At 42.8% G+C, this 23421-nt stretch overlaps 1 protein-coding gene across 4 annotated transcripts in view; it reads left to right on the top strand.

Moving 5' to 3' along the window:
* LOC309715202 (glutamate receptor 1-like) overlaps nucleotides 1-23421 on the top strand; it is a 113962-nt gene that overhangs the window by 48226 nt on the left and 42315 nt on the right. For all 4 annotated transcript variants that reach the window (XM_082548110.1, XM_082548109.1, XM_082548111.1 and 1 more), the window contains exons 4-6: nucleotides 12509-12693; nucleotides 18929-18982; nucleotides 19397-19555. In XM_082548110.1, coding sequence (XP_082404236.1) covers nucleotides 12509-12693; nucleotides 18929-18982; nucleotides 19397-19555 — 398 coding nt within the window. The remainder of the gene's footprint in view (nucleotides 1-12508; nucleotides 12694-18928; nucleotides 18983-19396; nucleotides 19556-23421) is intronic.

Here is a 23421-nt window from a genome sequence, read left to right as displayed (position 1 = left end):
ATTTACTCTTTAGAAATGTGTGAAAAAGAGGAGAATCAGACTGAAGGACTGGATACTGCAACTGGAAGAATTCTCAAAGTGTCTGAAACGAATGACTTAACCAGCCTTTTCCATAAAATACAGATTTAAATACTACAAAGCCCTGCGACAGGCCGGGGCCTGTCCAGGGTCTACCCCACCTCTCACTCCATGCCAGCTGGGATAAGCTCCACCCCTCCCCAACCATGACAACCCTGAATTGAAAAAGCAGAAGAAAATGGATGGCTAAGCAGCAGTGGACTGAAATGGTTCTGACTAATTCAAATTCATGTGACAGAAAAACTGAAAAGAAAGGTTAGAGAGGAAAAGTTGGATTTTATGTTATAAGAAATCTGGACTAAGGTAAAGACTGAATTTAAAAAGTTGGCCTGGAGTAAAGTTATGTGAGGAAACTGGAATGACCTTTCACATGAGAGAAAAAGCTTCTGTGCAAGCGTGCTCTCCTTCTCCCTATTTTTCCTGCCTCGTTCTTTCCTCTTCCTTTCCCCTCTTCGTCGTCGGGTTACTTCTCATTACTCCGTCTCTTCTTCTGTTCCTGCTCTCTGTACTCTCAGCTTGTACCTCTCAGTAAACGCAGTGTTGAGAGCCTATTTTCTGCTTGGCTGCTGGTGGACGACTCACAGCCACAGGCTCAGCTCTGCCTATTTAGTGTGTGTGTGTGTGTGTGTGTGTCTGTGTGTGTGTGTGTGTGTGTGTGTGTGTGTACACCACAAACACATGTGTACGACTTCACTAACCTCGCCATTTATTACATAAATGAACTTGCCGGCGTGTTCGAACCTTATTCAACACATGGACAGATAAAAAGTTATCAAATCTGACTCATCCCATAATTGTCTCTCTGTGTTGTTGCCATGGATACAGACTTACAGATGTGAGAGCCTGCTGAAAGCAGAGTAGTTACAGTGAAGTGTTTTCAGCCCTCCATCATTTCATCCTCCTCTGAGCCCTGCCCTCCTCGTCTCCTTTCACCTTTTCCTCCTTCAGTCTGACATGTCCTGTCCTTCCATGTTGTAAAGGGTTTTTTTCACTCTCATTTGAAGGATTTTTAGGAATGTTTTCTTTGTCTCTGTCCAGGATCTGAAGATGTTTTCACTTTTTTCTAGTGAGGAAAACCACAAAGATCTATGAGCTGTAGCTCTGCAGAGTCCGACCTGCACTCCTTCCATTTAGACAGATTTCCACCCGCCCTCGCTGGCGAAGGGCCAATCACAGCCGCTGATCTCATACAGGGCTGATTTGATTTGATGGCCACATGTAACCATACACAGCAGAATGTTATTTACTCAGTTTGATACAGCACGAGTGAACATGTTCTAAATGTCTGAGAGAACTTCAATAAGCTGATCAGAGTAACCCACATGGAAAAGAAATAGAAAAAACTTATAAAAGACTTGCATCAGATGTGGCCTACTTCATATAGTGAATCATAGAAGGCTTATATGATTTACTCATGAAAGTGGCCACTTTCTCATTACTTTCATATATTGTTTTAGTAAGTAATAATAATAATAATGGATTGGATTTATATAGCGCTTTTCAAGGCACCCAAAGCGCTTTACAATGTCACTATTCATTCACACACTGGTGGAGGCAGCTACAGTTGTAGCCACAGCTGCCCTGGGGCAGACTGACAGAAGCGAGGCTGCCATATGCCATCGGCCCGATGGCGTGATATGACAGGGGTAAAGTGTCTTGCCCAAGGACACAACGACCAGGACAGAGAGCCCGGGGATCGAACCGGCAACCTTCCAGTTACAGATGCGCTTCCCAACCCCCAGCGCCACGGTCACCCCAAGTAGCCAAAAACATATAAGTTTCATTTATATAATTTTTCAAGGGATCTTATATCTGTTTTCACTCTTGTATGCTTTTCATGCAAGTTTCACACAAGACAGAAACAAACTTTATAGGATTTATATAAATCTTTTCCATGTGGAAAACGCTGCTGAGACTGTGGAGAAGAAAGAGCTACGACTGCACAGCTGTCCGTCCTTCTTTGTTCCTTCATTTCTCCTCCAGCAGAACATTTGATTCAATTTTCTTTTCATTTGATCCCTGTTGATAGTTTCTAAACACACATACTTAGTTCTGTTAAATATTGTTTCACTGTTAGATTATACAGATGATAAGTACTTTTTCTGATAAGTCAAAAACAGCGCCAGCTAAACTGGAAGAAGTTGATGTGTCAGATATAAAAACTTGAGGAATGAAGTCGCAGATACTGACAGTAGAAACGGGTTTCTTTTGAAGGAGGGCTGGGCTCTCCCTCAGAGATAGGGTGAGGACCTCGGCCATTTGAGGGACTCGCAGTAGAGCGGCTGCTCCTCCACATTGAAAGGAGTCAGTCGACATGTTTCGGGCACGGAACCGAACATCTCCTTGGCGAGGAGCAGAAAGTGGATGGATGTGATTGTTGCACTCCGGTGGAGATGGTCGGTTAATATTCGGGTCCTCTCACTGAGACCATTTTTTTCCTGTGGGCTCATTCAAGGTAAAAATCCTTGACCTGAGACAATAAACGCTTCCTCTCCTGTGTTCTCTGAACTGTCCAGAGGATCAAGAAAGCTTTTACATGTTCCTTTCATCTTGTGCTGCTTCTTTATTTTTTTCTATTTTCTCATCTTTTTGCTCACCAACGACGTGGTTAAAGCGGACGGCGGGGAGCTCCGTCCACTTATTAAAAGAGAAAAAAAGCTGGACATATGGACGGGCAGCAGCTGTAAAGGAAATAAACCACGGAGAAGAAATGAGCAGTCTCTGTGTAATTGAACATGAAACTGTGTGTGTCTGTGTGTCGTTGACATAACTGTTGCCGCATCGCCAGTTTAATATCCAACACACGCACAAATATGTGCACGTTCATGCACCAGCACACACATTACAGGCTGAGGCAGCAGAGAAAGAGAGCGCTGCTTCTTCTTCTCTGCTGGAGTAAAAAGAAGTGTTTTTATGACAGCTTTTTTTTTTTCATCTACTTTTGCAAACTGAGGGAGAGACAAGCGCAGAGTTCAGACTGTGACAGCCAACAAATGTTAACACTTGGTAGTGAGCACCACGCAGACAGTAATGCTGAGTCATGCAGTCGCATTTATTCTTAAACTAAAATATTTCTGTCTTACTTCCTGTTGTTTCCTCAGAGTGGAGCAGCTGTTAGCACAGTGTTGACCTCAAGCTAGCCTTCCAGTTTTGTTGGTTAGTGTTAGCTAAGACTTGTTTGACATAACCAGACTGCAGAACTTCATCATTCATGTGACTGTGTATTTGTGCTCCAGAGCACAGCCAGTATTTGTGGCTCTTTCGTCGGCTCGATTTTCCACCGCAGCCACCGGCCCTGGGTCGGAGACAGGAGCGTACAATCGTGTTGGTTTACAATGACAAACAGATGTTGCAGTCGTTTGAAAACTAAAGACTTTGTGGAAAAAACAGGAAACATTTTGAGTTCTTCTCTTGCTGTATCAGCTCTTATTATCTGCCAGGATTGTCTGAGTGGCGCCAGCTATAGTTCAGGAGAATACTGCACCTTAATTTTGGGTTAGGGGCTGTGTGATGATGGTAGGGCGGGTGTTTTATCCCTGGATTGGTTCCGTTTTTGCTCCTCCCCTCTCTCTTCTTTGTTTTTTTCTATTCCTGAGTTTTTCTTCTGAAATATCTGGTTTTGCTTTCCTCATATTTTCTCACCTCATCTTTCTCCATCACCTGGTTTTATTCTTTCTGTCCTCATCTTTACTTCCTGTTTATCACTTGTTTAGAGGTAAATGATATGCAGGCATCATATTATAAAAGGGCAGATTAGAGTCTATGATTTTAAAAATCATTACACCTGTTTTTATCCCTGCTTTTGTTCGCTCTTTTATTTGAGTCTTCTGTCTCTCACTATTGTTCTCTCTCCGTCCTCAGCAGTGACTGACACTTGGCCTGTCAGCGTGGGTGTCTTGCTGTATGTCTAATTGAAGGTTGTGCATTATCATTAACACACTTGACTTGCGGAGCTGAGCCTGTGCAGCAGCTGTAAACACTGACAGCGTATGGGCTTTAATGAACAGCTACCTTTCAGAGGAGATGCATAATTTCTTTCAGATAGTAGCAATTATGGCCAACATATCTGCTGATGTCCATTTTTAACACATCCCTATGAGGAAGAGGTGAAGTGAAAGAAACATTTGGATCCTTTATTTAAGTAAAACAGGCAAGAACACAATAGGAAGGCTCTCTGACAGTAGTTATTCTGCAGGAAGCTATGAATTATTTCAGTATTAATACTGATACATGGATGTGTTGGCAGGAATTTACTGTTTCCTGAAGTAGAACAGGCTGGTATTGATTCTTTTAGCCTTGTTTGTGACTCTTGGATGTCTCCAGTTGTTGGTATGTTGTTGGCTATCAGTAGTAAGCCTGACTCCAGCCCCTGGTTGGCCTTGTGTTGATTTCATAGCCTGGTTTTGGCCCTCTGTTCAGCCGGTACTCACCCCTTGCTTGTTATTCATTTGTTGGCCCTATATTAACTCATGTTAGTTTAAATAAATATATATATATATATATATATATATATATATATATATATATATATATATATATATATATATATATATATACACACACAGTGGGGCAAAAAAGTATTTAGTCAGCCACCGATTGTGCAAGTTCCCCCACCTAAAATGATGACAGAGGTCAGTAATTTGCACCAGAGGTACACTTCAACTGTGAGAGACAGAATGTGAAAAAAAAAATCCATGAATCCACATGGTAGGATTTGTAAATCAGGGTGGAAAATAAGTATTTGGTCAATAACAAAAATACAACTCAATACTTTGTAACATAACCTTTGTTGGCAATAACAGAGGTCAAACGTTTACTATAGGTCTTTACCAGGTTTGCACACACAGTAGCTGGTATTTTGGCCCATTCCTCCATGCAGATCTTCTCGAGAGCAGTGATGTTTTGGGGCTGTCGCCGAGCAACACGGACTTTCAACTCCCGCCACAGATTTTCTATGGGGTTGAGGTCTGGAGACTGGCTAGGCCACTCCAGGACTTTCAAATGCTTCTTACGGAGCCACTCCTTTGTTGCCTGGGCGGTGTGTTTTGGATCATTGTCATGTTGGAAGACCCAGCCTCGTTTCATCTTCAAAGTTCTCACTGATGGAAGGAGGTTTTGGCTCAAAATCTCACGATACATGGCCCCATTCATTCTGTCCTTAACACGGATCAGTCGTCCTGTCCCCTTGGCAGAAAAACAGCCCCATAGCATGATGTTTCCACCCCCATGCTTCACAGTAGGTATGGTGTTCTTGGGATGCAACTCAGTATTCTTCTTCCTCCAAACACGACGAGTTGAGTTTATACCAAAAAGTTCTACTTTGGTTTCATCTGACCACATGACATTCTCCCAATCCTCTGCTGTATCATCCATGTGCTCTCTGGCAAACTTCAGACGGGCCTGGACATGCACTGGCTTCAGCAGCGGAACACGTCTGGCACTGCGGGATTTGATTCCCTGCCGTTGTAGTGTGTTACTGATGGTGACCTTTGTTACTTTGGTCCCAGCTCTCTGCAGGTCATTCACCAGGTCCCCCCGTGTGGTTCTGGGATCTTTGCTCACTGTTCTCATGATCATTTTGACCCCACGGGATGAGATCTTGCGTGGAGCCCCAGATCGAGGGAGATTATCAGTGGTCTTGTATGTCTTCCATTTTCTGATGATTGCTCCCACAGTTGATTTTTTCACACCAAGCTGCTTGCCTATTGTAGATTCACTCTTCCCAGTCTGGTGCAGGTCTACAATACTTTTCCTGGTGTCCTTCGAAAGCTCTTTGGTCTTGGCCATGGCGGAGTTTGGAGTCTGACTGTTTGAGGCTGTGGACAGGTGTCTTTTATACAGATGATGAGTTCAAACAGGTGCCATTCATACAGGTAACGAGTGGGGGACAGAAAAGCTTCTTACAGAAGACGTTACAGGTCTGTGAGAGCCAGAGATTTTCCTTGTTTGAGGTGACCAAATACTTATTTTCCACCCTAATTTACGAATAAATTCTTTACAAATCCTACCATGTGGATTCATGGATTTTTTTTTCACATTCTGTCTCTCACAGTTGAAGTGTACCTCTGGTGCAAATTACTGACCTCTGTCATCATTTTAAGTGGGGGAACTTGCACAATCGGTGGCTGACTAAATACTTTTTTGCCCCACTGTATATAAATATATATATTATTGTTCGGCCTTGGTTTGCCTAATATTTTCCCTTGGTGGTGCCTTTGTATTCCTCAGTTGGCCTGGTATTGTTTATTGGTATCTTAGGTTACCGGTTACCCTGGTGTTATTCCACTGGTCCAGTGATTCCATCATGGATGATTATCTAATGGTGTAGCTGAAGCTATGATGAAATCATTTCTGGGATTAAGAGGCATGGAAGTGCTGCTCCAACAGCAGGGATTTAGTCCCATGCAAACCAAGCATTAAGTGGGATTGATGGATGGATTTATTCATGTTTGTCATGACATGTGTCAGATCAATAATCTTCCTCTGGAAGATATTTTGTATTTCTCTTTCCTTTTTTTCCCCCCATGCCTGAAACTTTAGGTGTCTTGCAGTTTGAGCCAGTTTAAATCAGTTATTTGATTTATAAGAGTTTTATTCTTAAAGTATGTAGGTGTGTAAAAATATTCTTGGGAAAGTGTTGGTGTTTACTTTGCAGAACCCAGTTTGAAAGCAATTAAAACTGACATTATCTAACCTGCTGAGTCAAAGAGGACTAGAGAAGTTTTGGAGCTCAGCACTTGATCTTCATCCATCAGATGTTAGCACTGAATTGCCTTTTGTCCCCCTGTTGAAACTAATGTTCCCATGTATCACACACACACACACACACACACACACACACACACACACACGGAGCGAGTCTGCTGATTGTAACGACGTCTAATCTTCTGCTCTGAGTGTGAGACACTGAGGTAATAACGCTGGAGGAGGTGTTGCTGCGCACGTGTCACAGTATCTTTGAAGTCTCTTTTTCAGTGTGTCTCTCTCTGCTCTTTGAAGTCTATCTGAATTCTGCTGACTTGTCTTTTGAACAGTGTGTGTGTGTGTGTGTGTGTGTGTGTACTGTAAAATGCTGATGTGATTACTCTGCGTGTTGACTCATTGCGTTTTTAAACACAGAGCAGAAAACTCCCTGTTAGGTTGTAGAAACACACTACAAGACATGTGAAGATGCACTAATTGAGAATTTGAATGATTTTATTTTTGCTGGCTGAGAGGCAGAGGAGCGGGGGGTGAGTAAGCAGTAACAGGGTCACTGGTAGGAAAAGTGCAGTGATATAAAAAAGGTTTTGATTCTTTTGAGCAGGAAAACCAGCACAGTGATCTAATACCTTTCCCTCCATTTGAAAAGGGGATGCTAGCTTCACATCGAATACACCCCAGAGCATTCTTCACACATGGACTGCAGCCCTGTGCTGGGTTTACTGCTACTGTGAGACTGTACAGTAGCTGCTTTTTCAGCTGCCAGCCTGCTACTGCAGTAGTCTTGAGCGCTGCCTCCTGCACTCGCCATCCAGGCAGCTCCCTCACCTTAACCACAGTTGAATAGAACTGGATCATTTTCTGCTTTGTGCTGTGGGCAAAATCACAGGCTTGTTCTCCTGAAATTGTTCTATCCTTTCAAGACCCTGAAAGGTTTAAAGGAGATGTTGAAAAAGTAGGTCACGGGGCAGAAATAGGTGCAAAAACATTTAGTAGCAAGCTGTGGCAAGCATTCAATCCACTATACTTATGGCTGTGAGCATCACCTGCATGGACGCTGACGCTCACACAGGTAAGAAAGGGACGCAAAGAACCAGAATACAAACAGGTAACAAAGCTGAAGGTGATCCTGTTTCCTGTTAACATACAGTTTAAATGTGGTGATGTGTAAATATTACAAATGTACACAATACGTTCATATATATATACAAGAATCTAAGCGACTGCAGAAAACCTATTTTACTCATTGATTCTCTCGCCCCGGTCGCTCCACGCCCAGGACATTTTCACACATTCCTGTTTTCACATCAGTTGATTTGACCAGCTGATTCCCAGCAGACACTGATGAAGCACAGACGAGAAAGAAGAAATCAATCAATATCGAACTGAGTCTGATGTGATTATAAAGTCCAAACAGCTTAGCATTAGCTTCAAGACTTTCTTCCAAACCATCATCTTTAATAACGGTGTTATAAAGCAGTTTCTCAGAGACTTTGTAAAACTGTGCAGCAAATATGAGAAAACACTGGGATTCAGATATTCCTGAGTCTGGGATTAAAAACAGAATCATGGGATAGCTTTGCTACGCTCACAAATGATGTCCCAGTCTTCAGTTCCTGTGTAAATGTATGACCAAAACTATTTACAAAGGGCAGCCCTGGTGGATTGCAGCACCCAGTGGACTGGTCTGGATATCATGACCATTTCTACGGTTTACAGAGAATGTCAGAAATAAGAAACTATGCAGTGAGCTGCAGTTGTCTGTGACAAAATGCCATAATGGTGTTAGAGAACAGGCCAATGGAGACTCAAATAACTAAATATAGCCAAAGTATGCAGAAGAGCATCTCTGAGAGCACAACACATCAAACTTGAAGCTGGTGGGCAGCAGCAAAAGACCACACTGGGTGCCATTCCTGTCAGCTAAGCAATTGTAATTATGGGGATAATTTATTTGCACACTCTGGGATCAATAGTAGCAACTGAGCATCATTAAAAACCACAGCCTGAGTACCGTTTCTGTCCAGCCCTTTGTGACCACAGTGGACCAACCTTCTGTGGTTGATCTTCAGTGTTATGAAGATCAGATCTGTAGCAAATATATGAGGTTTTTATATCAATATGGAGCAAAATCTAGAAGGAATATTTCCAGCACTTAGTTGAATTACAATAGAATGAGTACTAGCAAGTGTTTGTCCTGCCTCTCTCCCATCAACCCACCTGTCCCTGAGCCTGGATTTAAGGGGGAAAGTTGTCTGATTGTTGGAGCTTTCTCTGTATCATTGTAGTCTTTACTACATGCACTGAGGCGACTGCTTTTGTGATTTACCACTATATTTCTAAAATGTCATTGAATTGAAAATCACATCCAGTATGTATCTTCCAGGTTTGATCCCGAGGCCAGCTGGTGTATCATGTTTCTTTGACCACTGACTGTTTAAGGTCAGGCTTCTCTGCTTAAATAATATATCACAGCACAGAAGATGAAGCAGTGTGAGAGATAAGAGAGTCTGTGCTGCTCTGAATAAGCTTCTCAGGTATTATCCTGGATACTTCAACACCATCACAGACATTGATTTATTTTCTCAGTCAAATGCGATCTCTTAAACAAAAATAAATTCGCATCTGTGGCATCTCCATGTGAAGCAGCTTTTTGAAGTGGCACACGGGTCAAGTCCAGCCTGAGGCAGACAGCAGATTAGGGCTGCCACGATTAGCCGACTAGTCACGATTACGTCGACTATCAAAATCGTCGACGACTGATTTAATAGTCGACGCGTCGTTTGAAGCTTTGTAAGATCCCAAAAGCCGCAGGAATAAGTAGCAGGATTTAAGAGTGTAATAACGGACTGAAACAGAAGATGGCAGCACTGCATGTACAAGGATGCCAGCTGCCGTTAAACCCCGAAGAAGCAGAAGCTGTGTCCCAGAATTCATAGCGCAGCCCAGCTTAGTTTCCAACAATGGCGGCAGCTAGTTAGTTTTAATGTTACTCTTATTATTCTTTCTGGGTCACAAAATAAACGTTTAACATATTTTCAGGTGAGAATGTAGCTGTGTAAACCTCAAATATCTGCTCAGTTTATCAGGACACCACATATTTTCAAAAGCGCTCCGACGTTTTCGGAGACGTCTGTTACCCACTAGCTCGATAGCGAGCCGGGGGCAAGGCTAACTAGAGCCGTGAGAACACCGGACTCCCGGCAAATCATTTTCAAACCCACCGCCGTCTTTCACTACTCAGGTTAAACATGATATATAAGTCACTTAGATAACTTAAAAATGTTATTGTTTGGCTTTTTTTAGTATTTTATTTGTTCCTGAGTAAATCGGTTTGTCTGAGATTAAAGTTACAGTTTTTACACAGCTGAATAAACGTCAAGCAGACAGCTGATTATCAGAAGTGTGAGATGCTCGAGAATATACTCCAGTGTCCTGTTATATTTTAGATAGCAAGGAGTTTATTAAACTTCACCGAAACAATCTGCAGATTTCATTAACATTTAATAAACTATCATCTTGTCTTTATTTTTAGTTAGCACAGACCTGAAACACTTAAAGCTGTAAGCTAATGATGGTTATATAAGAGCAGATGCTGCTGGTGCAATAAGCTGTACGTTTTATGTCCAATGGATGATGATCTGATTAGTCGACTATCAAAATAATCGTTTGTGGCAGCCCTACAGCAGACATCATATGATGTCTGCTGTAGGCCCCCCCCCCCCCCCAAAAAAAAAACAAAAAAACAAAAAAAACAAAACAAAACTACAAAACAGTTTGACATTCAGTCAGAGGAGCCACTGCCTCTTCAAATCCAGTCCTCAGCAGCTGACATGAAAACATATCTCTGCATTCATTCAGCAGTTTGGAGCAAAGCGTCTTTGAAAAGTAATCCGTCAGGCTGACGAATGGCAACAAGAGCTGGAGAAAAGATATCTGCCAACAAAGATCAAAGGAAGCAGAGATCATTTCTAAGTAAAGAGAAAGGTCACTCTATAATACAGCTGGGATGAGTTTCAGAGTCAGACTCTCCGGGTAAACTGTTGGACTGCTGCAGGTTTACACAAATATATTGTATTCAACGTAGGACAATTATTCTGAAGGTCATAAACACTGTATCTCATATCAACATGAAAACATACTCAACAAATCCTCTTCAGAATAATCATACTTGATTGAGATTCGAGTTAATGTGGACTTTTGATGCAGTCTGAATCTGGAAACACTCTGTACTTCCTTTTAGCTGGGTCACCGTTGTAATTCAGTGATAGCAGCTAAACATATGGGATAGATAACAAATAATGAGGCTCATTCAATGAGCTGATAACATTTCAAACAAGTGACTCAGCGATTATATCTCCCACTCACTCAAACTTTTCTCATAATATTTCTCATTATAAGTTTTTTTTTTGAGACCTGGCTCTCAAAAAAAAGTAAAAAACTTCTTAGTCATAATTACGACATACAATGTGCTAATGAAAAATAAGTTTTATTGTCTTGCTCTGACTTAAAGTTGTAAAAGTCAGAGACAGTTTTCAATGAGTCCGCTGATCTTAATCACTACCTCAAACGTCTGTTACTCGTCTACTTTTCAGGTTGCAGGTCTGCAAGTTGTGAAGCTGAAAATCAGTTTGATGGTCAAAACAATTTCTGCCTTGTGAAAACCCCGGATTTGGTGATTCCCAATCGGCAGTAAATAGCCCAAGAGTCACTTGTACAGTAGTCACGGAGCATGCAAAAGATTAGCCTAACCAATCTGAGAAACACTGAAACTTTCACTAAGTTAATGAACCTGAACAGGTTTAGCAGAAAAGTTAAGTTAGTTAAAAGTCATGGAGTAGGAGAAATTATACCCCCCCCCCCCCCCCCCCTCCCGCTGTGCTGAACAATGGTTGGATTGCTACGTAGCTTAGATAGCTGAGAAACAAAATAGTTAAAACAGCTAAAAATGTTATAATACAGGAACAGTTCAAGGAGCTTCTATAATTAGGAATAAAATATTGGAAACCATTGGCTAAAAATATTGCAGTAAGTAATAATTTTAGTTAACGTTGCAGATAACCAAATCTATTTGATAAAGTATAATATAGAGCTGAAATAAAAATGACTTATTCTTACTGGAATATTTAGCAGCGCAAAATGGTTATTCTGAAACTTAAAATATAGCTTAGCAAGTGAAAGTGATGAAGCACAGATGGGCATGAAAAAAATCCCAAAATAAATCTGTTAGGTACAAACAATATTAAATGATGAAAAGCTGTCAGTTAAACAGGATCAACTCAAAATGACTTCCTGTGTCCGTTCTAGTTTTAATGTTGGTCGTGTAACAGTGAGGAAGTAGAAGCTAAAAACAGTGGCTTCATGGTTGGATTAATAAGCCAGCTGTTATAGATGAATGATTAGATACGATTGCTGACCATAGCTGATTGTTGGTAAGCTGATAAACTGATCAAAGTAAATGGTAAACTGAAAGTAACCAAGATCCAGTTTAAAGAAGTTTAAATGAATACTAGATGATGATGGGGGTTACTTGAGTCCACCTGATCAGTCACTGGGACTGTGTCAGGTGAAATAGCTATTGGATGCTGATGTTAAGTTAAGCTTAATAAAGCTTATAATGAATACAGATTTTATTAAAAAAATTAGATTATCCAAATTTAAATCATGTCATCTTGTCTATGACTAAATGCAGCTGAGGCGGCTCCCGTCTTACTTTGCTGTCCCTCAGGTTTGGCAGTGTTGCAGAGGATCCTGGACACGGCGGCAGAACGAAGTTGGCAGGTCACCTCGGTTAACCTGGACAGTCTCACAGAGCCGGCCTTCATCAAGCTGCTGGCTGACCTCGACTACAAGAAGGACTTCCAGATCATCATCGACTGCGAGCTGAAACGCCTCAACTACATCCTCAACCTGGTAAAACACTCTGAAACCAAACCAGTGGCCTCCACTCTGTCTGCATAAGAATTACTGCCTGATACTTCTGAGGGCCTACAGTAATGATATTGTGAATTAGCATGAAATTTTATCAGCGCTCTGGTGTGAGAAGTCAGAAATGCTGATTGTAACTATTATTATAATTTCTGTATTTTTATTTTTAGTAGATAATTTGTTTTGTTAAGTACAAAAACTCCTCCCGCCCTGTGGTACCTGGGAGAGGCTCTAGCCCTCCAGCAACCCTAAACTGGATGAACAGTTCGGAAAGTGCATGGATGGATGGTTCCCTCTCCATTCATATAATAAAAAAGTTCTTGTAAATAACTTCTCAAATAGCTGCTGAGTGGCAGCACTAATAACTGGGCAGGTAATGTTTCTTCCTGATCTTGTGGAAATACAGCCAACTCAATATTGCCTTGGAGCTTTCCCCAAGTCTCCAAGCTCTTTTGGTTTCACCCTCGCTCTTCACCATCTTCAATTATTTGGGGAAAATCCCCGATTTGTTTTTTTTCTGTAAGCCTGCCTTTACAGTGAAGCTGAACCCAACTAAAAGCCGGTGGTTTCAGTTTGTTTTTATCCACTGGTCAGTCTAAATTGAATTAATAGTTTCATGTAAGTGTTATTTAAGGGCAGAAACAAACTGAATGTTGGATGATTTTAGCTTCTTCCTCTAATCACCTGTGGAAAATGATAACAGTTTTATGTTGAGGCATTCCATCTGAAATCAACATGAGCCTCCAGCTCGACTGTCTAAAGCTAAAGAATGGTTGCGTTGAAACCGTAGATTCATATATCAAATATTCTCCAGCACCATGAACTTGACAAGAATAAGTGGAAGAGGATGAATGGATGTGAAATATCAGAAGTTGTGCCACAGAAACAAAACACCAGTAGATAGTCTAATCCAATTCAAACACAGCTCTGGAGTTTTCCAGATGGTACTCCAGCTCTAACAGGAAATCATTTTGTTCAATATGTGCATATTTTTCATTTTGGAAAATTTCGGCCCTGGAGGAGTCTAAAAAGGAAACTTAATGATTCTAAGAGACATTAAAAACTCAACAAGGACCAATGTCATGTTTTTGTATATAACATTTGATGTGAGCAGGCTTGAAGGCCAAGCTGCTGTATCAGTACACACCAACCCTCTAACCACTGCTACCATATTAGTGATTAGAAACCATACCACTGCTATAACAAGACAGTTACAGTATTTTTCTGATTGGCCCCTCATGACATCATACAGATCCAATACTATGAAACCGGAGTGCTTTGGCCTGCAGGGATTACAGACACCAACTGCATTGTATTGAATCAGAGTATTTTCCCCTTTATTGAGAATAACAGCGGCACTTTAACTCAGACTCGTCTGGGATGATCCCGTTCTCGGTGTCGGTTAATGAGAAGCTCGTGTGTAAGCAAACCCTCGACGCGACGAGCAGCGGAGCTAAAGTGAACAGAACAATGCGGCCCTGATGAGCTGATACTGACTGTGTGTGAAAAAGAAACAGATTTCAGATTCAGCGTGGCGCAGAAAGTAATAACCAGATGGCAGTCAAAGATTAATTAGATTAATCATGTATTAAATTTAATGACAGTTTCTGTTTGGAAGATTCAACAGATATCAGGCTTTAAAAAGCTCAACAACCTGTCTGCTGTTAGGAGAGGGAGCCGCAGGATTAGGTGCCACTCTGCATGACTAAAACTCACCACATAGCACAGCTTTTTTCCCCGAGACTCGGCACAGTTTTGGCTCGGCTCGGCTCAGCTTGGCACTGTTACTGTGCTTCTTTTCATCCCCTTGGCTCCCTCTGGGAAGCTGCTGTTGTCTGCCAGCTGTTAAGAGCCCATTAGAGCCAGTGTTAGTGCGACAGTAGAGTCTGAAGAGGCGTCGTCAGAGCACCACAGATAGGTGTGAACCTGAAGGTGGAAGGGTTCACGGTTAGGATTTCTTCAGTGACTTCTCAGCTGTCTTTGTTTTTGCTAACGCTGTGACTCACACACAGCTGCTGGTGTTGAAGAATTCAATTATGGGACTGGAAAAGAGCAGAATCGTCCCCAAATGATCTCCTAATGAGCCTCTTTAACATCGTTACAGCACTGACGACTGTTTGGTTCATTTGTGAGAAAAAAGTCCTGGGAAAGAGAAATTTGAATAATTTATATTTTAGGTTTAGTGTTCCTAAAATCGAAAAAAACAAAACTTTCTTTTTCCACAGGATTCCATATTATATCTTCTAATTTTCTAGCAACATTTACAAAGTATTTTATAGTCATAAATTTCACAGTACAAGTGTTTTCAGTGATAACCAGTACTCCTGTGTCACGGATCGTACCAACCAATAGCAGCACATAAGAGCACAAAGAGCGGGGGGGCGGGAAAGCTTATCCAGGGAGACTCCAGGAGGCCGGATTTGGCTGCGGTGCTCGGAGCTCCTGCCCACAGAGATATTCCAGCTTTTAGAAATAATTATGCTTTTTGGTTCTTTTATATAAAATAACCAAATGTGAAAATATTTCCCAGGTGACTCTTTCAGAATCTGTGGATTATTCTTTATATAACTTTAATAAATAAACACAATAATATATAAAACATTAACTTGAGGCATTTCATCTTCATACTGTAAAAACTTTCAGAGCTTCAGGCCTCAGCGTACCTGAGGTGGATTCAATTTGGTGCTTTCAAATGATTTTTTGGCATCTTTAAAGCCTCATAACTTGTTAATCACAGAAGATAGAAATATGAAACTGAAAAACACGTTTAAGATCTGTTAAAACCTGCAAACAAATCAATATTACATTATAAGGACAAAGATATCCCTCTAAATGTAATGTAGCAGACGGATTCTGCACAGTCATTTTCCTGGTACTATAGAAAGGTGGGCGTTATATACGAAGATCATCATCATTCACAGTCTGGTGACAGAAGCAGGCCCAGGTCCCAGCTGGCAGGATAAAAACTTCACTCTATCAGACTGGAAAAGTTCTCAAACAAGCACCGAAGGCTGGTATTTTAGAAAATGACTCACAGCTAGAACGTGAGCTTTTTATGTTCTGACTTGCTTCAAGCAGCTCTCTCTCTGACATGGTGATCGAGGTTTTACCTAAAATGGACTTTTTGAAGTTTCCTGCAGTGATTTATCAGAAAAGAAGTCAAAGACAACCGACGTGTGTTCCTCTACTTCAGCGACGTTACACTAGTGCAGTTATGATACATCCCATAATACTGAAGCTCAGAGCTGGTTATAACACCAAGCACATTTTATATTAATCAGTCTGTTTTCAAAGGAGCTTGCAAAGAAAAGCGTCTGGACTTCTTTAAGTTGCTTGAAGACGTTTCACCTCTCATCCGAGAAGCTTCTTCAGTTCTAAGGTCAAATGGTGGAGAGTCCCAGATATAAACCTAGTGGGAGTAATATCTGGGACTCTCCACCATTTGACCTTAGAACTGAAGAAGCTTCTCGGATGAGAGGTGAAACGTCTTCAAGCAACTTAAAGAAGTCCAGACACTTTTCTTTGCAAGCTCTGTAGACTACCATGACCTGGATGACTGAGAACCTTCAGAATCAGTCTGTTTATTTTTTACTAATTGTTCCCTCAAAGATAATAAATAACTCTGAGGGTATTGACATGATGCTTTATTATCCACAGGGATGATGATGATGATGATGATGATGATGATGATGATGCTGTTAATTGTGGTTGTATTTCTTTGTGTTTTCCTGTTAATTATTTCTCATTGGTTTTATGGAACGAGTGTTTTATAAACTCATCAGTCGTGAATGTCTGTGATGTCATGTGGATGGAAATCCTTATATGGTCATCTCTGATCCCAACCAGCTCCTCTTTGAGCTTTGTGTTTACGAGAGGCAGCCAATCAGTGTGAGATATATAAAGATTGCTTTGGGCTGTGATTCACGCAGAGCTACTCCGGCAGAGTAAAAGAACAAAACTATGAAGCAGGAAGTCAGTGGCTCGTGTCCTTATGTTGTTTTATAATCTTTTCATGCATACATGTTTATCACAGACCCCACAAACACAGAGTTGTTCTGTTTGAGCCTCTCGGTGTTCAGAGCAGCTGGATTTCGTGCTCAGTGTCTTCAGCTGCAGCTGCTTTACTGTCCAGATTTTGGTGGAACACTTTGATTTCAGAGAGACACTTCAAAATTCAGGAAGAAGGAACGTTTGGTATCAGCTGAGATCAGTTTGTAAGAGAGGAATGAAAGAGGGCAGCAGGAGAGAGACGAGAAGCCAAAGGTGCTCAGTGGGAACTCTGGCCAGAAACCAGCTGTCATTTGGGAAATTCCTCTTTCTGCTGAGCTCCAGCTGGCTGAACGAGACTCAAGTATCAGGTGGCTTGTTGGATCTGTGAAATGAAGCCATTGGCTTCAGCATCACCGTTTAGTTTGGCTGAAATGATCAGGTGGCGCTTGCTTTGGCTCAAATTGGTTCATTTAGTCCAGCTGGATGGGGTGAAAGTTTCCAGTGGATGACGTCGGTGACTTCAGATGGAAGACTGATTTTTACAGAAAGTTGATTCTAATCATGTGGACGCAGAGTTTTCAGTGGGAGAAACCAGTGACTGCAGCTGATACTGATGTGTCACATAACAACGACTGAAAACTCAACATCCAGATAAACAAAATCCATTTTCTTTCAGCTCCACGACGTGGCAAAAGTCAGGAGATCATAACGGTCCGACTGGGACTGATAAATCAATAAATGACAAGGTGATAAAAATAACAACAACAACAAAACACTGACAGCTTTCACAAGCTTGTGGTCCAGCTGTGGGCCCACTGCACCAGCACCCTGTAAATGACCGTAACTCGTGCTCGAGCTTTAGGGAGATCTTTGGTATCACAGTCGCACAAAACATGCAGAGTGTACTGCTGTCTGCACACAGACAGGGTCATATTATGTGAACTTTACAATAACATAATTCAAAAACCATTTTGGACATGAGAGAACAAACAAGTTACTCCTGAAAAATAATTTTTTAAGTCCAGACAGCCTGTATGTTATATCGTTATACCTGAGTAAAAACCAGTTAAAAATCATCTCAACTTCATACTAAGAAGTTATGAAGGTGTTCACTAATGTGCGTCCAGGTCAGGTGTGGTAATGTGTTGTGTTCCCAGTACAAAGCTGAGCAGTCAACGCTAACCTTCTTTACAACCGAGAAAAACTCTGAGCTGAGGCCATAAATCTAAACAGGCAGAAAAGCACTTTTCACTCCTACTAACTCAGGAAAATGTCATATTTTCTTCTCCTTTTTCCTCATCTAGTGATGGATTTTTCTGAACACTCGTATCATTTAAACTAAAGCAGCTCACACAGAAGGCTAAGTTAGCTCCTGCTCAGTTAACAGATGCATGTTTCTGCTAATCAGAGCAAAGTTCCAAGCAAAGCAAGGATAAACCTGGTGTGTTAGATAACTGCATTACAAAAGCTCCAGATATGGTCCACGGGTCCAGGTCAGGGACTCTAGTACAAGAGTTTAAACAGGTGAGACTATGGGGACTGTGGCCATCAGATGAACTGCAGGTTTTGGTGACAGTGTTGCTGTTGCTGTTCGATATTCAATTCTTTGACTGAGTAAAACTGCAACGTGCATCTTTCACTGTTTTGTACACATTTATTATAACAACTGTTAAGTGTTTGATCACAATATGAAAATTATTATCAGCTGAATGTGTTTGCTGTGAATGAACACCAAAAGAAACCAGAGGAATGAAGTGTTGGCTGGAAGCAAAAGGAGAGGAGGAGGTTTAAGAGGAGGGACGCTTCAGCAGCGTTCTCCTCCCTTCCTCCTCCAGAAGTGCCCAGTGATGCAGAGCAGCTGTTCGCGAACGCTCTTCGACTGCCGCTCATTAAAAGCCGGACCTGAGAGGAAGGCGTCAAACAACACCTGCTCCTCCTCTTCATAAACTTTCTCCTTTCTCTCCATCTTCCTTCCTTCCTGTCGTCTGTCAGTGGAGTCGTGAATCTGAGGAGAGCTTCTTGCTTTCTTTCCAGCTCCTCCTGATGGCAAAGATGGGCAATTAATTTCTCAAAGAGCAGCCGAGTCTTCCAATTAGCAGCTGTTTGAGAGGACACACACACACATGGCGATGATTGTGATGAATGTGTGATTGGTGCTTTTTATCATCATTAGAAACATCAGGAAAATGTAATTAGCATATCATTTACTGTGCCTCTCGCTCCTGCTCAGATTGCTGCTCAGAAGAGGAACTTGAAGAACTACCACTACATCCTTGCCAATCTGGTGAGTTCAGGCTCAGCTTCCCCACTCACAGGGCTGAGGTTAAGGACGTATGCAGATGACTTTAACAGTTTGCACAAACTTTCCAGAGACGTGAAAGTGCTCGCTGTTGTCTGCATGTGGAGCTGTTTCCAAATAAACTGCAGCATTTCAGTTCATAAGTTTAAAGAGCTAGAAATTTCCAAATACATTTGGAAATATGCAGGCTTTCTTTTAACACTAAACTCGAAACACAGAGTAGTGCAAATAACTTCCAGACAATGATGTCATTTTTCATCACCAAAGTGTGCATGTCATTGTTTATCTATACCGAAGACAGGGTTTTATGGGATGCAGTGAAAGTTCAGGCAGTGAAACCTGTTGCTTTCCTGTGTGTGTGTGTGTGTGTGTGTGTGTGTGTGTGTGTGTGTGTGTTAGGGCTTCTTGGACCTGAACGTCACAGAATTTCAGAAGCTCGGACCGAACGTGACCGGCTTCCAACTGGTGAATCGGTCGGATCCCGCTGTGCAGAAGATCAATCAGAACTGGCTGGACTTCGACAACAAAGACCTCAAAGTGGCTCGCAGGAGGCTCAAGGTACACACACACACACACACACACACACACACACACACACACACACAGTGTTTTCATACTTTTTCTTTGTGAGGAAATCTGAATTGTATCCTCCCAGTATAAATGATCCTGACATTGTTGTTCTGACATTTTTTTACAGGTGTGATATAAATGGTCATTTGGGTTTTTTTGTTTTGTTTTTTTGCCTGTCCTGTTTGGATCTTTAGCCATCAGAATTGTTGTCTGAAGGTCAAGAAAGATGCCAAGTGGATTTACTTTACCGATTGGATCATCATGGCCATATTGGTCCATTATTTTTATTAAATACTTTATTTTAAGGATTTCTTTTATTTGATTCTCGGTTGTTATAGACGGGACAGACATGACTGGGGGATTGGACAGGGAGAAAGAATGAAAGAAAGAGAGGGAGAGAAAGAAAAATAGAGGAGGAGAGAGGAGACGGTGATAAAGGGGGAAGAAAGAAAAAACACCTGGATCACCTGTATGGAGATAAGAAAAAACAGAAGAGAAAACAAACAAAAAAGAGCAACATAATAAATACAACACCATCACAATAAACTAGCTAACAGTAGATACTGAATATTACATGTTATTGTGCAGCACACAAGATCGACAGCGCACAATGTGCTTTGAGGTAGCAGCCAAGAAAGGTGTAGTTTGTGTCTGTGTACACCTGTGTGGATCAGCACGCTTGTATTCCAAAGGTTTCTCCATGTAACGATCTGCTAGGGGGTCTGGGGAGCCATAGCCCCGTCCCCCAGGGCATGAAGCAGGTATGGAGGAGATCCAGGCCCCAGACATCCAGAGGCCCCAGAGTACGAGGACCCAAGGAGGACCACCAGGGGGGCAACTGTGCCACCCTCCTGGGAAGAGCTGAGGAGAGCCTCAAACGAAAGGTCAACCAGCAGCCACAGAGCAGAGGCCAGAGGGGGTTGCAGTGACGTGCCCGTGGGCTGTGCTGGCAGCCAGCAGGCCCAGAGGCCTGAGGGCACCCCACCCCCCGGAAGGGGCCTTGCCGGGCCACAGGCGCCAGGTCCCGCCAATCGGCCACCAGGAGTGAGTCAGTACATACATGAGTGCCCAGCCCCAGACACCAAGAACCACCAACACACCAACGTCTGAGGGCATCAGCCACTGGCAGGGGGAGTGTGGTGAGGGGAGATAGACCTCCGTACTTTGGAGAGCCTGAGATGTTCCCAGCGAGGTGGAGTCTAAGACCCAAGCTGACATATAGACACAGACCAACAGGTGCACGCGGACATAAACGTGTATTCCCACCCCCATATACACAAACAAATACTTTGCACTCACCCGATGTGGAGACAGACACAAATAGACACTGTACACACATTCACACTCCCCAAACATACTCTAAATCCCAGGTCCAGATACCCCTGCTCCCAGAGCACCTCCACCCAGCCCCCCAGCCCCGACGGCTAACAAAACGGGGGTGAGTGAAGACCCCATACCTCCCTCCGCCCGCTCATATGTAGTGTTGCTGCGTGCTGTTCTAACGTGCATTTAAAACACAGGAGGGCATGGTGCTTCCAGCCAGAGAGCAGCACGGCTCCTCCCGAAAACCCTTAATGTCTATATGCATTTAAAATTGAGGGTAGGGCACCAGCGCCAAAGGTGGGTTTGAATACAAAGACCATCCTCTGGACACTGTATAACGTGCCCACCCTCAAAGCCCTATATGTATGTGTTATGAGAATATGAGTAATGTCTAGGTGTCTAGGTTGCGGAATTAAATTGAGGCACAGGCAGCCAGAAGGGGACAGAAGGGGAGTACCTCCCCTGCACCCTGGTGAGACACCTGCACCCCAAGCCCTGCCTGTGTGTGGGTGTGGTGGAGCGGGAAGAGTGAGGCAGAGTGAGGCAGCTGAGGATGGGGAGGGAAGAAAAGGAGGGGCAAGCGGCCCCTCTCTGGGGCCAGCTCTCCCACTGACCCCAGTAGGCACCCCCACACTCTGGAATCCACCAGGGCAAGGGGGCCAAGGCCCATCCGGACCGGGGCCCACAGCAGCAGCACCACCCGGCCCCACAGAGTCCGGGGCAGCCCACCCGACCCCACCAGAGAGAAAACTGCACCCACCCCATCATCCAATCTTCTCCCAGACTACACAAGACAATAGACACTCAGGTTGAGTCATTCTCCACCTCTCCAATATCTCTCCCCCACCTGCAGAGTGAGCTCCTGTAGAGAGGAGACCTCCTGCAAAGATGTAACAGCCTCCCCACCAGTTAGAGAGCCCTCCAGTTGGGCAGATGCACCAGAGGTCCCCCGCACTGGGGCTGAGCCCCCATGCACCCACCCGCCCACCACCCTGGCGACACAACAACCAGGACCCAAGGCCCAGCCAGAGCCCCAGCCCGGGGGCAGAGCACCCCCAAACCCTCAAGCCTCCACGCCCATCCCGGACCCACCCTGGGGCAGCCAGGCTACCAGGCCAGTAACCAACGTCCGCCAGCACAGACCCTCTCGCCACCAGAGCCCCTAACCAGGTCATGGCCACAACCCCCGCGTTAGGCCCTCCTGGGAAAACGTCCCTAGAGAATCCCCAGACGCCCTAAGGCCTTCCCTACCCCCATATCAACCACACTAGAGAAGGCAGGACCAAACTATGACCCCCCCACCCCCACCCCCACTAGGTGATGAAGCCGATCAAAGGAGCCCAGAGGGATTGATCAAATGTGATGGCAGAGGCTGTCTCAAGACTAATGTGATCTATCAGAGGGTTTTTATATTTGCTAGAATTAAGATTATTTTTCTTTTTCCAGTTAATGAGGACTGTTTTCTTGGCAATGCATAGGGCTGTAAAATCTTTTATTTTTGGCAAGACCATCATTTTTATAGCGGTGACCCTTCCCATGAGTGACATGGGTAGAGATTTCCATCTAGCTAGATCGCCTTCTACTGTCTTTAAAAGTGGGATGTGGTTTAATTTAGTTAATTCTGCAAGTTTAGGAGACATATTGATACCTAAATATTTAATATTTCCAGATTGCAGTCGGGTAGATGAAGAATTATAGAAGGAGCAAATACTCAGAAGAACTGTAGATTTTGACCAGTTAATTGAGTAATCTGAGACTCTTGAGAAAGAGTTTATCAATGCAGTTACCCCAGAGAGATTGGTTTGTGAGTTTTGGAGAAAAAGTAACACATCATCAGCATAGAGACTGATTTTATGTTCTACATTCTTACATTTTATGCCCGTACTTGTTGTAGCCTTTCTAATTGCTGCTGCTAGTGGCTCAATAAAAATTGCAAACAGTGAAGGGGAGAGTGGGCATCCCTGCCTGGTGCCCCTCAGGAGACAGAAGCTGGAGGATGTTTGGTCATTTGTTCTGACACAAGCTGTTGGGGAATTATATCATATTTTTAACCAGCTTATGAAAGAGTTTCCAAAACCAAATTTGTGTAAAGTTACAAATAGAAATTTCCAGTTAACTCTGTCAAATGCTTTTTCTGCATCAAGAGACAATATTATGGTTTCAATGTTTTTACTGCATGAGTAGTCTATTAAATTAAGTAATCTACATGTGTTTGTTGATGAGTGCCTACCTTTTATGAAATCAGTTTGGTCAGGATGAATTAAGAGGGGGGTTATTTTCTCTAATTTTTTTGAGAGAGCTTTGCAGATTATTTTAAGGTCTACATTTATAAGGGATATTGGACGATAGCTTGAAGGAAATACAGGGTCTTTGCCTGGTTTTACTAAGAGACTAATATTTGCAGAGTTCATATTTGGTGGTAGTCTGCCAATTTCTTTGATTTCCTCCAACATTCTGTGAAAAACTGGTGCCAGAATCGTCCAGAATTCTTTGTAAAATTCTGCAGGAAAGCCGTCTGGACTTGGAGCCTT

Source organism: Aulonocara stuartgranti (assembly GCF_965226115.1).
Source record: "Aulonocara stuartgranti genome assembly, chromosome: 10".
NCBI lineage: Eukaryota > Metazoa > Chordata > Actinopteri > Cichliformes > Cichlidae > Aulonocara > Aulonocara stuartgranti.
This window is presented reverse-complemented; position numbering and strand designations above follow the sequence as displayed.